A 15,940-nucleotide genomic window follows, 5' to 3' on the forward strand; every position below is an offset into this window, starting at 1 on the left:
TCTTCCTAGCTATGAATGTGATATCTCTTTCATTTATTAAATCATTTTCAGTGATTTTAAGCAAGTTTTATTGTATTCTCCATAGAGATCTTGCCTATCTTGTGTTAGACTTATTTTTGGTAGCCAATTGAAAATATTGTAAATGAATTTTTAAAATTTAATTTTTGTTGGTTGCCAAACTCTCTCAGTTCTAATAATTTGTGTGTCAAGTATCTTATTTTCTTTGAAGATAATCTATCATCTACAAATAATAACAACTTTGTTTCTTTATTCTTAGGTCTTATGCACTTTTCCCTCACCGTACTCTAGTGGCTAGGATCTGTACTTCAATGTTGAATTAATGTGTTGATAGCTTCTTAAGGCTAGATGATCCTTAATTTTTTCTGATTTTAAAGGGAATGCTTCTAAAATTTCTCAGTTAAGAATGATGTTTGCTCCCAGCTTGGGTAGATAGCCCTCAGCAGTCTAGAAATGCCCTTATATTTCCAGTTTGCTATGGGTTTTTACATGGCCGGTTGAAAAGCTGTTTTTGAATTCTTACCATGTATGTGCTCTGTATGGCAGCCTGTGGGCATCAAAGAAGTGGGCCCTGTCATCAAGAAGCAAAAAAAAAGTCCCCATTGGGAAAAGTAGTCCTCATCCCTTGAGTCACACATGACTTTATAAAAAAGAAGATGCCAGCCCTGGCTGGCATAGCTCAGTGGATTGAGCGTGGGCTGCAAACCAAAGTGTCGCAGGTTCGATTTCTAGTCAGGGCACATGCCTGGGTTGCAGGCCACAGCCCCCAGCAACCGCACATTGATGTTTCTCTCTCTCTCTCTCTCTCTATCTCCCTCCCTTCCCTCTCTAAAAATAAATAAATAAAATCTTAAAAAAAAAAAAGAAGAAGATGCCACAGACAGAAGATAGAATGTGGATGGGGGGTGGGGGTGGCAGTGGCCACACAGCTGAAGGCTTCATGGAGAGGCAGGACTTGAACTAAACAAAAGGGTTTTCAAGGTTATGGGGAAGAAGGGCATGCTCAGAGGAAGGGAGACAGGAGCACGGTCCCAGAGCCAGACACGTGCCTGAGCTGTGTGCTGGCCCAAGAACCCAGGACTGTGCGGCAGCACTGCGGGCCATCGTGCCAGGGAAGGGCCCCGCTTTCTTTCTCTCCCAGACACCTGCACTGCACCCGGAACTACATCCACCTGAACCTGTTTGCGTCCTTCATCCTCCGAGCACTGTCCGTCTTCGTGAAGGACGCGGCCCTCAAGTGGATGTACAGCACGGCTGCCCAGCAGCACCAGTGGGACGGGCTCCTCTCCTACCAGGTGTGTGGTGTGTCCAGGAAGGACCTGGGGAGGGATGGGTGGTTGGGGAAGGCTATTCTCCCCCACCCCACCCAGGCCTGACACAAAAAAAGGCAAGAGCTGCCCAGGCCTGGTCCTCAGGAAGTCCCCAGTCTGACGGGAGAGGCAGTGCACCCGTGGGAGTCCCAGGAGGGAGGCAGGGCCCCTGTCCTTAGGGAGTTCTCAGTCTGACACAGGGGAGTGGTCTTTGAAGACAGCCCTGGATTGGAAACCCAGCTCTGCTGCTTACTGGCTGTATAGTTTTAGGCAAGTCATTTAACTTTCCTGAGCTTCGGTTTTCTTACCTGGCTGGGGATAATGTTAGTTTCTTCCACCCAGGACAGTGAGGATTCAATGAGCTGAAGCAGGTCGGGAGGTCAAGTTCTTAGCACTAGTGCTAGCCAGGTGTTAGCTCTCTTACCCTACTTTCACCGTGGCAGGCAAGCAGCTGGTACAGGAGGGGGAGTGTGGTCAAGATAGGCAGGGGCAGAGCTGTTGTCCCCTGGAGACCCTTCCTCTGCCCCCAGGACTCCCTGGGCTGCCGCCTGGTGTTCCTGCTCATGCAGTACTGCGTGGCGGCCAATTACTACTGGCTCCTGGTGGAGGGTGTGTACCTGTACACGCTGCTGGCCATCTCAGTCTTCTCGGAGCAGCGCGTCTTCAGGCTCTACCTGAGCATAGGCTGGGGTAAGGCCCACCGCCATTCATCACACCTCCCAGCCCGACCTGTGGCATGCGGGGTGGGTGATGCGGACCCCTCTTTGAACCGCTGCCTTCAGGCTGCCCCTGCAGTGCCAACTTGGTACTCGGAACACACTGCTGGGCCAAGGCACAGGGACCACCAGACAACTCTGTCCTGGGCACAGGGCTTACTGCCCATGGGGCTGTCGAGACACTGTAGGGGTCACGGTTACCCCCCCTCATTTTCATAACCCGTCTCCCTTATGGAAGCAGAGGGCTCTGCTCCAGCCAAATCTACTGCATACACCATTGGCAGCCCTGCACTGTCCTTGAACACCCCTGCTCCTAACACCCTCTGGGGATGGAACCCGCACCCAGTCAGTTCTGGGCAGCGCAGGCCCAGAGGGAAATGGAGAATTCTGGGCCTCAGGGTGGGGGGTTTCCTGGGTGGGGGCTGAGGGCTCTAGCTCTGTCACATGGTGATGAAGAGGATGGCTCACAGGAGAGCAGGGCAGGTGGCAGAGGTCAGCAGAGGGAAGGGTGGACCGCCGATGTACCTGGAGCCCAGCTGGAAATGTCCTAGCCAAAAAAGTTTGCCAAGAACCATTGCATCTTTTTTTTTTCCTGTAACATTTCTGGTTGTGCTTCTGCCTCTCACTCTGTGGGATTCCAATGAGAAAGGGGTGGGATGGGGAAGGGCCTGGGACACCCAGCAGCAGCAACTCCCAGGTCCCCTCACTACCAGAAAACAGATGCAGCTGGGCTTGGTCTGGAGCAGCCCACAGGGCCCTGCTGAGATGGAGCCAAAGGGGACCATGCCGTTGGGTCCTCTCTGATCTGCCGTGTGCCTGCCCTGCACCCCACAGGACACTCCCTCCAGCTTGCCATTCATCCATTTACTCCTGTGATCACTTCATTCACCCACCTCAGGCTGCTCCCGGGGACTTCCACCTCAGTCACAGCCACCCTCCTCCCTCAGAGTCCCTTGTCCCATACTGGCTTCTGCCCCTGGGCCTTTGCAAGGCTGTCCCAGTCTAGCCCACCCCTCTGGAGGCCAAGCAGGTTGCCTGGGCCCCTGGCTCTGTGCTCTCTCTCACCCTTCATTGGTTTTTGCTGTTGTTCCTCAGCCACCTGGCTCTGTGTAGCCCCAGTGTGGAAGAGCACCTCTAAGGGAGCTTCAATGTGATCAATGTTTGAGGGCACTGAGGCCCAGGGAGGGCAGGGCCTTACGGGCAGAGCAGGTGCTGGAAGTAGGCCTCCTGAATCCCAGGCTCTGGGCCCCACTGCCTGTCATGTGGTCTCTAGCCTACACTGTACCTCCTCTTCAGTCCCCTGTGGACCCAGCTGAGCAAGGTGGACCGGCGGATCTAGCCTCTGCACTCAGCACCCTGCTCCCACCCTTCCTCCCTCCTCCCTGCTGAGCCTTCCTGCTCTCCGAGGCCTCTTCACCCCACTAGAGCAGTCAGACCGGCGGCAGTGGGCAGCTGGAGAGCCCTGCAGCTAACCAGGGGTGGGTACAGGCTAGGCCATAGAGGAGAGCTCTGGGAAGGCTCTCCTCAGGGTGGGGGACAGTGTCTGTCCATTCTGGGAAACAGCGTCAGCACTGGTAGTATCTGTCACCATGGTGACCTGAGGATAGGAACAATCAAAGGGCCGTTGTGATGTGAGCAGTGGAGTGGGGGTGGTTGGTGGAGGACTGGTGGGGATACACAGGGCCCTGAGGTCTCTCGGTAGGAGATGGGGGAGGGGCTCCAGTCCTTTCCCACCACCTCACTCCCCAGCTCAGGGCTCAGGATCTGAGGGGGTATAAGTGCAGGAACTGGGGGCCCCCCTCTCCCATCAGAGCATACTTTTCTTAAGGAACAAAGACAGGACAGAGAAAGTCTCAGAGAGCCATTGCGCTGTTGTGATGCCAGGAGGCCTAGCCCGCGTTGGCGTGCTTAGGAAACAGTGTGCGGCTTCATGTGTGGGCAGAAGGATTAAAGTTAGGACTCCAGCACAGTCCGGGGAGTTCCCAAAAGGCATGTCAGCTGCTGCCACAGCCCATGGCGGCTGAGTACCCCCATAACCCCCATGAGGAGGCTGTACAGGAGGGAGGCAATTGATGGACGAGGGCCTCCTTACTTCTTGGAGCTGGTTCTGTGAGTCTTACTTAATTCCAGCTTTTTTTTCTCTGGCCTATCTTGTTGATTTTCTAAATGGGAGAAAAATGAAGCCAGCAGGGAGTGTGTAATGTTTGCATGTGACAGAGCTGTGCCTGTGTTTTTAAAAAGACTCTGTTACAGAGATGGTGATGAATGAATGAAGTTCCCCAGGTCTGGTAACATGAGTGAGCTCCCCAGTCCTGGAGTGGGGCTTCTGGAAGCAAGGACAGCATGTGGCTAGGGGTGACCAAGAAGGAGGCTTCTGTATGTGCGTGTGGCTCAGGGAGTTGTTCTTGCCTGAAGACCTTCCCTTCTTTAACTGATATATTGGCTTCCTCATCATTCATTCATTCATTCATTCATTCCATTATCATTGAGCATCTTCTATGTGGCAGACTCCACACTATATGCGAAGGGAACCAGGTGCCCTTTGGAGGGCACCTGTCCCTTGCCCAGTCTCATGAAAGCCTGCTACTAATGCATCATGGGTGCTGAGAGGTCCGTTGTATTCAAATAAATGGCCAAGGAGAGACATATCTGATGAAGCTGTGGGCGTCTCTGTGTCCTCCCTCCCTGTCTGCAGTTGTCAAGCACAGCAGCTCTAGGCATATGAGCTGCTGTTGAGAGGACATCATGTGTTGAGGATCTGGATGATGGTGGCAGGAAAGGCTATGAAGTATATTCTGCCTTGGAAATGTGCTGCTGGGGGAGAAGCCCACAGCCACACATGCACATGCATGGAGCCCTTCATCCCATACAGACATCTGTGTCCACACACCTAAATATGCACACTTTTACCTATCTCAGACACCATATCTCCAACCCTGAGAGAGGCAGTCATAAAGACAGATGCGGAGAGAGTTAGTAGAGAAAGCCATTGAGGGTGGCTGGCATGGGCATGGGATTGCAGTCCTGCATCCTGGTCCCACCTGTACCCTCCTGAGCTCCTGATCCATTGCTATCTGTCACATGAGGATGGACAGTCCAGTTATAAGCCAGCAACACACATTGAGCTCTCAGGGTGAGCTGAGCACTAAGGCTCTGAAGACAAACGAGGATCTAACTGGAAACCAGTTGTATTAGTTGCCTATCACTGCAAACAAATGACCCCACAACTCAGCTGCTTAAAACAATTATCATCTTGCAGTTTCAACGGCCAGGAATCTGGGTTCAACTTAGTGGGCCTCTGGTCCAGGGTCTCCCACAGAGATGCAGTCAAGCCGTAAACCAGGATAGCTGCCATCTCAAGGCTTACCTGGGGCTGGAGAATCCACTTCCAAGCTCACTCATGAAGCTGAGCGCAGGAAGCTTAGGACCTGGTTGGCTGTTGGGTGGAGGCTTCCATTCCTTGCCACAGGGGCCTCTCCATAGGTAAGTGTCCTCATGACATGGCAATAGTGTCCTCCAGAGTGAGTGATCACACTGAGAGAGCCCAAGACAAGCCTTTTCTAACCTTTCAAGACTCTTATAACCTACTATCAGAAGTAACACGCCATCACATCTGTTGTGCATCATTGGTCACAGAGACTACCCATGGTACAAGGTGGACTGTGCCAGGGTGTGACCACCAGGAGGTGGGGATCTTTGGGGGCTGTCCCAGAGCCTGCTACCATACCAGTCAAGTCTTAGCCAAGTAGAAGTGCTGTTATTGTGGTTGTTACTGTGGGCCACCATGCACAGTTATTCGGGCTGCTGGCATCGAGGACAGGGCTCCTATTTCTACTCCAGGTTCTTCCCGGCCACTTGCAGATGTGTGTGGGCAGGGAACAGGTGACTGGCAGGGCTTCTGGTACCTGAAGGAATTGGCGGGGATAGGCATGTGGGCTGAGGCCGTGGGGGAAGGGCATCAGAGGGCTGGCCTGTTCCCTCCTCATCCACTGTGTTGTCCCCACTCCCATGGCCCTGTCCCTCTGCTGCTGGGGTGTCTGTGTCCCTGTGTCCCAGCCAGAACCCTGGGGGCAAGCTCTGACAGTGTTGCTGGCCCATGTCAGGGGCAGACTGGAGAGCTGGAGCAAAGACACAATGTGATGGGGACCCTGGAAAGGAAGAGTCTGGGGAGTCGGGGGTGGGGCGTCATTCCTGCTGACTCCGTTCATGCACCTGGATCATCCTAGTTCCATACCTTCTAGAAAGTGTGCTTTGGGGCCAGGCAAGGGGAGGGGCTGGAGGTGGAGGAGGCCAGGGTAAGGAGAGGCTTTCCGGGTGTGCATGGCGGTGGGTAGCTCTGGCCTGCCAGCCCCTCTCCCCTCTCTCTTTCCTCTCTGCTCTTAGGTGTTCCCCTGCTGTTTGTCATCCCCTGGGGCATTGTCAAGTACCTCTATGAGGATGAGGGGTGAGTGTGCCGACATCCCCCCTCCTGATGTGACTCCTTGGCCCCTGGGGCATGTGGCTATGATCTGTTGGGAGGATAAACTGAGGGACCAGAGCTTAATTTATGACTTTAGTTCTCTATTCCCCCTGTCCACCCACAACAACTAGTGCTGGGCCTGGGGGTATGTGGCGCCCTCTGCAGGTTCCTTTGTAATAATTGTGAACAAAGTGTCATTTTGTGTGGTGCCAGGTACACAAATGATCATGTTCACAGGTTCATGCATGGGGTGTGTGTATCTCTCTGTGTGTGACTGTGTATCTATGACTGTGCGCATGTGTGAGTGTGTGTGTGTCTGGAAGGGCTTTGTGTGGGTCTGTGGGACTGGTTGTTGGGGAGCTCCCAGAGGCAGTATTTGTGTGGCTCAGTGTGTGTCACTGTGTCTGCTCACACGTACCTCTGTGTCCCTGTGCCTGACTGTGAGCTGGGGTCTATGTCCAGCCGGGTGCCTGTGTGTGTCCTCTCCCCTCTCCAGCTGCTGGACCAGGAACTCAAACATGAATTACTGGCTCATTATCCGGCTGCCCATTCTCTTCGCCATTGGGGTGAGTGGCAGTGTGGGGTGGCCCTGGGGTGTACTGGGGGGAGGACTGGGGAGAGGGAGAGTCTTGAGAAGGCCTCCAGCCACCCCGCTATCTGCCTTGCAGGTGAACTTCCTCATCTTTGTCCGAGTCATCTGCATTGTGGTATCCAAACTGAAAGCCAATCTCATGTGCAAGACGGACATCAAGTGCAGGTGATGTAACTGAGCTGGCTTTGCTGGGTGCCCTCGGCCCCTTCTTCCAGCAGAGACAGAGATCCTGGGGTGCTGAGCTTGGGACCCTACATCATGACCTTCTCCCACCTGGGCCTGGTCTGGGACCCCAAGTCTTACCCTCATCCCTGTACCTGGGCAGCTTTGGGGCTTCTGAGTGGGGAGGTGGCTCGACCTCTATGTCCTCCCCTCCAAGTAGCCTGTCCCAGGGCATTGGGGGTGGGAGGGTGTCTGTTGCCCAGATGCCAGGCTTGGTGGGGGTTGAGGGCACAGAAAGGGGAGAAGAGGTCACGGGAGAGGTCCAGAATGACACCTCCACCCTACCCCCAGACTTGCCAAGTCCACACTGACGCTCATCCCCCTGCTGGGGACCCATGAGGTCATCTTTGCCTTTGTGATGGACGAGCACGCCCGGGGGACGCTGCGTTTCATCAAGCTGCTCACAGAGCTCTCCTTCACCTCCTTCCAGGTGACCTCATGGCTAGGGTCCCTCTCTTGCCAAGTCCCAGAGTGGGGGTGGGGCAGAGACAGGCCCGTTCCAGGCAGATAGGCAGCTTGAGGCCTAGAGCACAGTGGTGCTTGCCCAATATTACACAGGTGGAGCAGTGCCTGAGCTGGAATCCCCAGGTGTCCCAGTGCCCAGGCCAGTCTTTTCTATAAGCACATTGGACAGGAAGCGTTCCCAGATGTAGCGGTGCCCAGCCTGGCATCTACTGAACTGCTACGGGTCAGGGGGCTGCCCTGCCAGCTGGTTTATACACACTATGCATTTAATCCTCACAGAACCCCAGGGGCTATGCAGGATTATTCCCATTATACAGAGGAGGAAACTGAGGTTCAGAGGTGTTAAAACCAATTTGCATAGTCATGGAGTTTCCAAAGCTAAGAATCGATCTTCTCCTCTGGTATTAGATGATGCTGCAGGGCTGGGAGTGCCGGTGGGTGTGTAGAAACATAAGAAACTGGTCCCAGCCCCTCAGGAGGCTTATGGGGTGGCCACCAGCATGTGGGCCATGTGTGTACACTTATATACACACTCACACACGTGCATACGCACATGCACACACAGATCAGAGTTCTGGAGCATGCGTCACTTGAGTGAACAAATGGGGCCAGGCCAGGGAAAATTCCCCACAGTCACAGGTGGTGTCCTTTCTGGGGTCATATGTCCCTCAAAGAAGGGGTGAGTGAAGAGCTACACAGTATCTGGGCAAGAGGGCTTCTTGTTCCTCCAGACAGGAAAGCAGAAGGGCTGCCACCCCCATCTCCCGGGCTGCCCAACCTGAGCAGGGGGTGGTTGGGCTGGAGCCCTGAGGAGCTTGAGACTAGGGCTTGTCTGCAGGGCCTCGCCCTCCTGCTCCTTCCCTGCTGACGTGACTCTTGTTTCCAGGGGCTGATGGTGGCTGTCTTGTACTGCTTTGTCAACAGTGAGGTAAGGCTTGAGGGGGGACGTGAGGACCCTGCTGGGCTGCTGCCATTGGCCGTTCTGGAGTTGTGCCCTGGGGACTCCCTTCAGTCTGTTCAGCTCAGACCCCCTACTCTCCAAACCTGTGGAGGCATCTTGTCCATGTATTCTGTTTTCTGTGCATGGGTAGGTCTCTCTCTCATATACTCATACACACACGTGTGCATGTATGTGCACGCATGTGTGTGCAGGCATACCCTAATCATCCGTGAGTTTGGGGAAGACCCAGCCTCATGTTAAGTGACTGTTACAAAGTTATTCAGCAGACATGCCCAGGCTCATGGCCAGACATGCATTCAACAGACTTGGGGCTTTAATAATCACTATCTCATTTCGTTTTCAAAGCCTCTTCCCCCAAAAACTCCCTGCTAAAATTCTGGATCTGATATTCCCATTGTTCACACCTGAGGACACTGAAGGTCAGAGAGAGTGAGAAACATGCCTGGGTTTGGTCTGGAAAGCACGGCAGAGCCAGGGTTCAAAGGGACTCTGCCTGAGGAAGAAAGCCACCTGTCCTCTATGTGTGCAGGCAAGAGCCCGGTCTACCCTGGAGAGGCGTGGGTTCCCCAGGGGCTGTCTGGTTGCTGGGGTGGGAGGACGTTCTTGCTGGCCCCACACCGTCTCCTGCAGACCCTGCAGGACCACAGCCCACCCCTCTCTGGGACGGCCAGCTCCTGGGAGGAGGGGCTTTCTGTCTGTGGTGCCATCAAAATGGTTTCCACAAATGCCACAGCCCCCCTACCCCACTGCATTTCTTTCCAGAGGAGAAAACAAATAATAGTCCTCCGGGCAGCACAGAGCCACCCGGGGAAGTTTTCATAGGAGGATTAACCCCCAGCAGGGACGGGGGTATAGGCGTCCCCCCACCCAACAGTCCAGGGGGAAACTGAGGACTCTCTTAACTCCACTCAGGCCCAGGTAAGGGTTTGCATCTGTGGGGCTGGAGCTCAGGTGACCCAGGGACACTGTTCATCAAAGAGCCAGCACTCTGCGTGGCTTCTAGGTCACTGAGTCTGGGATCCCGGAGCTCAGAGATCTTAAAAGTCTGCACAGTAATGCAAATTTTGCTTCTGCAGTGGGTGTGGGGGACACAGGAGCAGTGGGTGGGAGCCTTGGTGCTTCAGGGACCTGTGAGATGGCTCCAGGCAGCAATGCGATGTTGCAGGAAAGATGAAGGATGTGGGCTCCGGCGTCAGATCTCTGCTCTGATCCAAGCCACCTCACTTAATGAGCTGTGTGACTTTGGGCAAGTTACACGCCGACTCTGAACCTCAGTTTCCTCATCTGCAAAGTGGAGGTAATAATGCGCACAGCATGTGGACGCCAGGTCTCTAAAAGAGAGGGAAACGTTTCCTGAGCACTTGCTGTGTGTTAGGTTTTATTAAACCCAATCCTGTGCAGCAGACTTTATCTGCATTATACAGATGAGGAAATTAAGGCTCAGCAAAGTGAAATGAATAGTCCTGATCCAATGGCTAGAAGGTGGCAGAGCTAACAGGCGGTGGGAGGGGTGCCGACTAATGCATCAGGGCTGCTGTGGCTGGGGCGGCGGAGGCAGCAACAGTCCGGGGGTGGCCCATAAATGGGCTCTGGCTGTTCCGTGGGCAGGTCTCAGAGGGCTGGCCAGAGTCTGTGTGGGGTAGGCCAGGTGAGGAGGGAAGGCAGGTGGGTGTACAGGACACTCAGGGGTGGCATTCCCTCTAGGAATGGTTCTCGGCCAGAGGGATGATGTGCCACCCAGTCCTAAGCTCGCCTACTTTATTCTCTGGGGGACAGGGCAGGCTGGCAGGTACCCCCGTGTGGGATGGGGACAGGGGGACAGAGGCCTATGAGGGAGGAATGGGGCTCCTTGCTGCCACCTTCTCACCCCCAGGCCCCCACTTCCCACTTACCCATCCCCTTTCGCCAAAGCCATGCTGGTGGCACACACTCACTCCTGCCCCCACTTGCACACGCACGAGCAATGGCTTTCCCACCAATTTTGCGGTGCATCTTACCTAGACCCTGACTCAGTTGCTTCTCCTGATTCCAGTCCTTAAAGCCCAGTCACCTGTCACCTCCCCCTCGCCCTCCTCCCAAGGCTGGCTTAGCTGTGAGGAGGGAGAGTGGGCACATATCCCCACTCTGCCCTTGGCAAATAAGCGAAGCACCAGATTCCCAGCTCACCTCTCCCCTGGGGGTCTTGGGAGTCCAGGAGGCCTGGTTCAGGGGACCTGGAGAGCCTGTCTTGCTTAACTGCACCTTTAAACCCTCCTGGAGCCACCTCATGCCCTGGCTCCACCAGGCACAAGGACAGACTTGTCACTATCACTGGTCCACAAAAGCATATTGGCCCCTGGGCAGAGGCCTCTGCCCACAAGAGCTGTTCTTCAGACCCAGGGTTGCCATGGCAGTGCCAGGTACTCGTGACCCGAAGAGAAAAGGGCTTGAACGTTGGTCCTGCATGCCTGCCAAGGCCCACACCTGCTGCTGATGGGTGGGGAGCGGGCCCAGGGCAGGGAGGCCGGGGGTGGATTCATGGCAGCCCGTGTTCTCTCACTGTGGCTCTTGACCCTGGAACCTGAGTGCTGGTGCAGTGCTGACACTGCCTGGCTGTGTGACCCCGGCAGTCACTTTGCCTCTCTCCCCAAGTGCAAATGGAAGTGATTGAGCTTTACCAGTTCATCTCGAACCCCAGAGCTTGGCATGGTACCTGACCAAAGAGGCCGTGGGAAGCAGGATAAACCTGGGGGCAAGGGCCCTGACCAGTGCCGGAGCCATGTCCAGATTTGCATTGTTGTCTTAGTTGGTCCATTGTAATAACCCAGTATCGAGGAACCCAATGTCAGATGTTTATTTGATGCTTATTAGATGCTTACTTGTTCATTCATTTGGCTCATTGCAACAAACATTTATCCACTACCTACTGTATGCTGGGTGCTATGCCAGGTTCAGGACAAGGGATGGGGGAGACGCGGTGCCAGCCCTCTTGGCACTCCCAGCTGAGTTCCGGGGCAGCCCAGCAGGTCGTGGGAGGCCAGGGCCAGTGGTGAGGAGACCAGCTTTGGAGGCAGTTCAGATCAAGGTTCAAATCCTGGCTGAGACCTGGAGAAATACATACTCTGCACCTCAGTTTCCTCTAACAGGAGCTACTTCCCAGGGTTGCTGTGAAATTTAAATAATCCATAGAAAATGCTGGGCGTTTAGTAAGCTCCCAATAAATGATGCTTTTTAATGACAGGGACCACAGCCAAGACTCAGAAAAGCACTGAGGGAGATGGGGACAGAGGGCACACCAGTGTTAGCGCTCTGACAAGTCCTGGTCCTGACTGATGTCCTGCTGGCATCCATGAGACCTCTTCAGTCCCTGAGGTGGCTTCCCAGGGATGTGCCTCAGTTTACCATCTCTCTCCTCCTCTCTGCAGTTAAGGGCTATGAGACAAGTTTGGCCTTCCTTGATGCTGCACAAGCAGAGGCCATGATTATCCTCAGATGTCCCTGTCCTAGCTGTCGACACACACACCACACACACTTAGCTGGGCAGGGAGCTGGCATGCAACAAGGGGCTACACGTGGTGTCTGCTCCATCTCCCACACCCAAGCACGGGCTTGGTGCTGCCTGGGATACTGGGCCCATCCTGCAGGCAGGCTCTGGCATCTCAGCTCCAGTCAGCGCAGAAAACATCCTTTTAAGGGAAGGCATGCAGCCTCACCAGACGTCTTGAGGGCTGAGCTAGTGGATGACAGCCCTTGCAGCAGGAGGAGAAGAGGGATGTTTGTATGGGGACTAATGGGGGCATTGTCAGTGGGCTGCGTACCTGCAGCTGCTGCCAGCTGGCCGTCCCAGTGGCTGGGGCCTAAGAGGAGAGAATTAGGTCCCAGACATCCCGATGTGGGGAGACCTGAGGGCAGGGGCAGGGGACATCAGAGAAGTTCTGAGAAGCACACTTGTGGGAAGGTCCCCTAGAAGAGCCTCCCAGATGCCCTGGGCTGGATGTGCAGGAGCCAGCAGGCCCTCTGGGGGGACCTAGATCACCACTGCGTTGCCACAAGCCTTTAGGTGACTTGGGGATCTGCAGTAGTAGTTGCATTTGATCTTTATGCCCAACAACAAGGTCCCAACCATCAGCCCTCTTGAAAAGGCTCTTCCTGATGAGAGGCCTGAGCCCAGCATAGCAGGGATTCTGGCTGACTGAACTCACCTGGGCCACACCGCCTGTGGACTGGGACTAGTTCCTGGATGGGATTAGTTCAAATACACGCTGAGAAGCCCTGGTCCACAGCTGCCGCTTCACTGCTGGCACCAGGCTCAGCCTCATTCCATCCTGTCCTCCTTCCTCCCCGGTGAAGCCCCTGGGGGGTTTAGACGAGTCCACTGTGGGCACCGTGAGGGGTGGGGGCATGCCGTCCCCTTCTCTGTCGTCCAAGCTGAAACCTGGAGAGAGCGCTCCGAAGTCAAATTCTCTCTCCTCTTCCTCCCTCTCCCTTCTCCGTCTCCCCGCATGTCTGCCTCTTCCGTTAAATAATACTGTGATGGATTGTAAAAGGTACTTAGCTGAGTCAGAGTTTAGAGATGGAAGAGACCAATTAAATCATCAAGCCCATCTCTCTCCTGCGGAGAGGCAGAAAATAGGAGACAACAATAAACAACTTTATTGGGATATTAATTTAGGCGCCTGAAGGCCTTGACTTGTGTCTCTTAATATAATGCAGTGGATTTTTCCCCTTCCCTCCTAATGTAATAACGGGGCCATTCTGTGGGCAGTTGGTTGCATGATGGCTTTTGTTTCCCTCCTTTTCCCACGGAAGGTCCAGATGGAGTTTCGGAAGAGCTGGGAGCGCTGGCGTCTTGAGCACTTGCACATGCAGAGGGACAGCAGCATGAAGCCCCTCAAGTGTCCCACCAGCAGCCTGAGCAGTGGGGGCACGGTGGGGAGCAGCATGTACACAGCTACCTGCCAGGCCTCCTGCAGCTGAACCTCCAGCACCCACCCGCCTGTGGTCCCACTGCAGGCGGGCTGGGAGGCCATCCCAGGTTGGGGAGACCCTCCTGGGGCCGGGGAAAGGAGGAACACACACACATACATCCCTGCTTCCCCTTCCCCAACCCATCAGACAGGCAAATGGGCAGTGCCTCCCGGGACCTGTGGACACATTTTCTCTGAGGAGAAGCAGCCTGTTAATTTGATCACTGTGGCGGGAAGAGAGGAAAAGCTATTGCTGCTAAAATGAGGATTTCTTCCCGCTAAGCCACAGGCCCCTGGGGTTCCCCCAGACAGAGCAGCAAATCAGCCCCAGACTCAAACTCAAGGTCAATGGCTTATTAGTGGGATGTGGCTTGTCAGAGGAGGTGGTTGGGAAAGAGGCCGCTATAACCTCAGCCAGACACAGAGCTTGGGTAATGCAGGCCACTCCGCTAGCCTCGGGTGGGGGTCGCCACCCCCATCTGTCTCCTCATTAAGGGATGTTGTTCATGTGTCCAGGTCACTTGTTTCCCTCAGCTTGCCCCCTCATCTCTCCACCCAAGTTCTCTTTGGGGAGGTTTGTTTGGGCCATAACCAGCAGCTGCTTCTAGGGTTTTCTTTGCTGGTGTCCAGTTTCCCCTGGGCATCTGTAAGAACTGCTTTGGTGCCTGCCCCTGCCATGCCCAGCGAACCAGGGCAGGCCCACTGCCAGGAAGCGCAGCCCCAGATATGAACTCTGAATTCTATTCTAGAGATGCTCGAGAATCCTCTGGGGTCTCCTAGGGAACGTTAGCAGTGTCCAGCCTGGGGGCTTAGATTACCTGCTGCTGTCAAGAACCCAGAGGGCTGAGAGAGTTGCCTGCACCACACCATGGAAATACTTTATTTCTGACCAGATTCTCTCTCATGGGAGTTCGGGTGCCTCCTCTAACTTTAGGGAATGTGACCAAGAAGAGACTCTTATGGGACAACTGCCAGCCCCCACTGTTACCATGGAGACAGTCTTCCCCTGCTCTGGGTCTTTTTCCCTCTGAAATCCCTCCCCCGCAACTTGGGAGCCTGTATAGACTTCAGTCATTTCTCTTTATTGCTGCGAATAGTCTGTATGTGCAAACGTGCCATTCTGATTTCTCCCACCTGGTGAAAACAAGAACTAAATCACCGTGGTGGTTGTGATGTTGTTGGGGGGAGTGGGGTAGTCACTGATCGCACTCTGCCCTTAGAGCTCATTAACGTTTGCCCTGCCTCCAGTCTCACCCCATAAATAATGAGAGCAGAAACCTATCGGTCCTGCCCCAGCCATGATAAGAAAGCAGACGCACAGCTGCGCTATGGGTTCCCAGAGAAAAGGGAACCAGTCGACCCTGGGGGGCTGGTGACGGAGTGCATGGGTGCCAAGGACGTTTCCAGAGCAGGGGAGCACTCTTGGGAGTCGTGACCTCCCGGAGAGCAGAGGGAGAGGCTGCAGATGAGTTCCTTTATGAGTCCGTCTCTCCTTCCTCATCCTTTTTACGTGGCGGGAACCCTCCTCCAAAACCATGCATTCTCTTGTGCCCCTCAGAGAGGCATGTGATGTGCAGGGAGAATAATAATGGGACATAAAACACATCAAGCAGAAAATTTCTTATACTTCAGCTTTAGTGTTGTGTGTATGTTAATAGGGAAGTGGGGCCTCAGGCAAAAGAAAGGAGTGTGCACAGGCTGCCTCCCTGACTGTTGGGGACAAGGCCATTCCTGCTTCCCTGGGATCAGGGCCGACTTCCTGGTCGATGCCTCGCATTCGGCTTTCTCTTGGGGGGGGGGGGTAGTGGGGAGATGAAAACTGGCGGGCTGATGGGGGGTACAGCTCTGGTGCAAGCGTTTTGGCTTTGGATAAATGAAAATTTAGTGAATATTAATACACTGCACAGCAACAAAGAGACACATTGATACTATCTGCGAGAAATAAATTGTTCAGGGGAAGAATTGTGGGGAGAATAAATAAATTGTGTTTAGTTAGGAGGCCCTGGGAAATTCATTCAATTTGGTTTAAACTGTAAGTAGAGTTCTTTTCCCAACTGGTACCAGTGATTTCTGATTTCAGAAGGCTCATCACACCCCACACTCCAAACCTTTTAACACTGAGTAACTTTTTCCTTCTTGGATACATGCCCGATACTGAACTGAAGGAAATATTTTCTTTGCCCCAAGATCCACACTATTACTATTCATTTGAACTGCAGTGCATTCCTTCCAAAGCTATCCCCAAACCCTC

General features: G+C 54.1%; 1 protein-coding gene across 1 annotated transcript in view; it reads left to right on the forward strand.

The window, feature by feature from the left end:
* GLP1R (glucagon like peptide 1 receptor) overlaps nt 1-13,823 on the forward strand; it is a 32,431-nt gene extending 18,608 nt beyond the window's left edge. Inside the window, exons 6-13 of the mRNA XM_028509968.2 lie at nt 1,160-1,313; nt 1,859-2,018; nt 6,428-6,488; nt 7,000-7,069; nt 7,172-7,260; nt 7,609-7,747; nt 8,669-8,710; nt 13,532-13,823. Of these exons, the coding sequence (XP_028365769.1) occupies nt 1,160-1,313; nt 1,859-2,018; nt 6,428-6,488; nt 7,000-7,069; nt 7,172-7,260; nt 7,609-7,747; nt 8,669-8,710; nt 13,532-13,699 (883 nt within the window). The 3' untranslated portion in view covers nt 13,700-13,823. The remainder of the gene's footprint in view (nt 1-1,159; nt 1,314-1,858; nt 2,019-6,427; nt 6,489-6,999; nt 7,070-7,171; nt 7,261-7,608; nt 7,748-8,668; nt 8,711-13,531) is intronic.
* The last annotated feature ends 2,117 nt before the right edge of the window (nt 13,824-15,940 follow it).

This window comes from Phyllostomus discolor, chromosome 4 (genome assembly GCF_004126475.2).
Source record: "Phyllostomus discolor isolate MPI-MPIP mPhyDis1 chromosome 4, mPhyDis1.pri.v3, whole genome shotgun sequence".
NCBI classification, from domain to species: Eukaryota; Metazoa; Chordata; class Mammalia; order Chiroptera; family Phyllostomidae; genus Phyllostomus; species Phyllostomus discolor.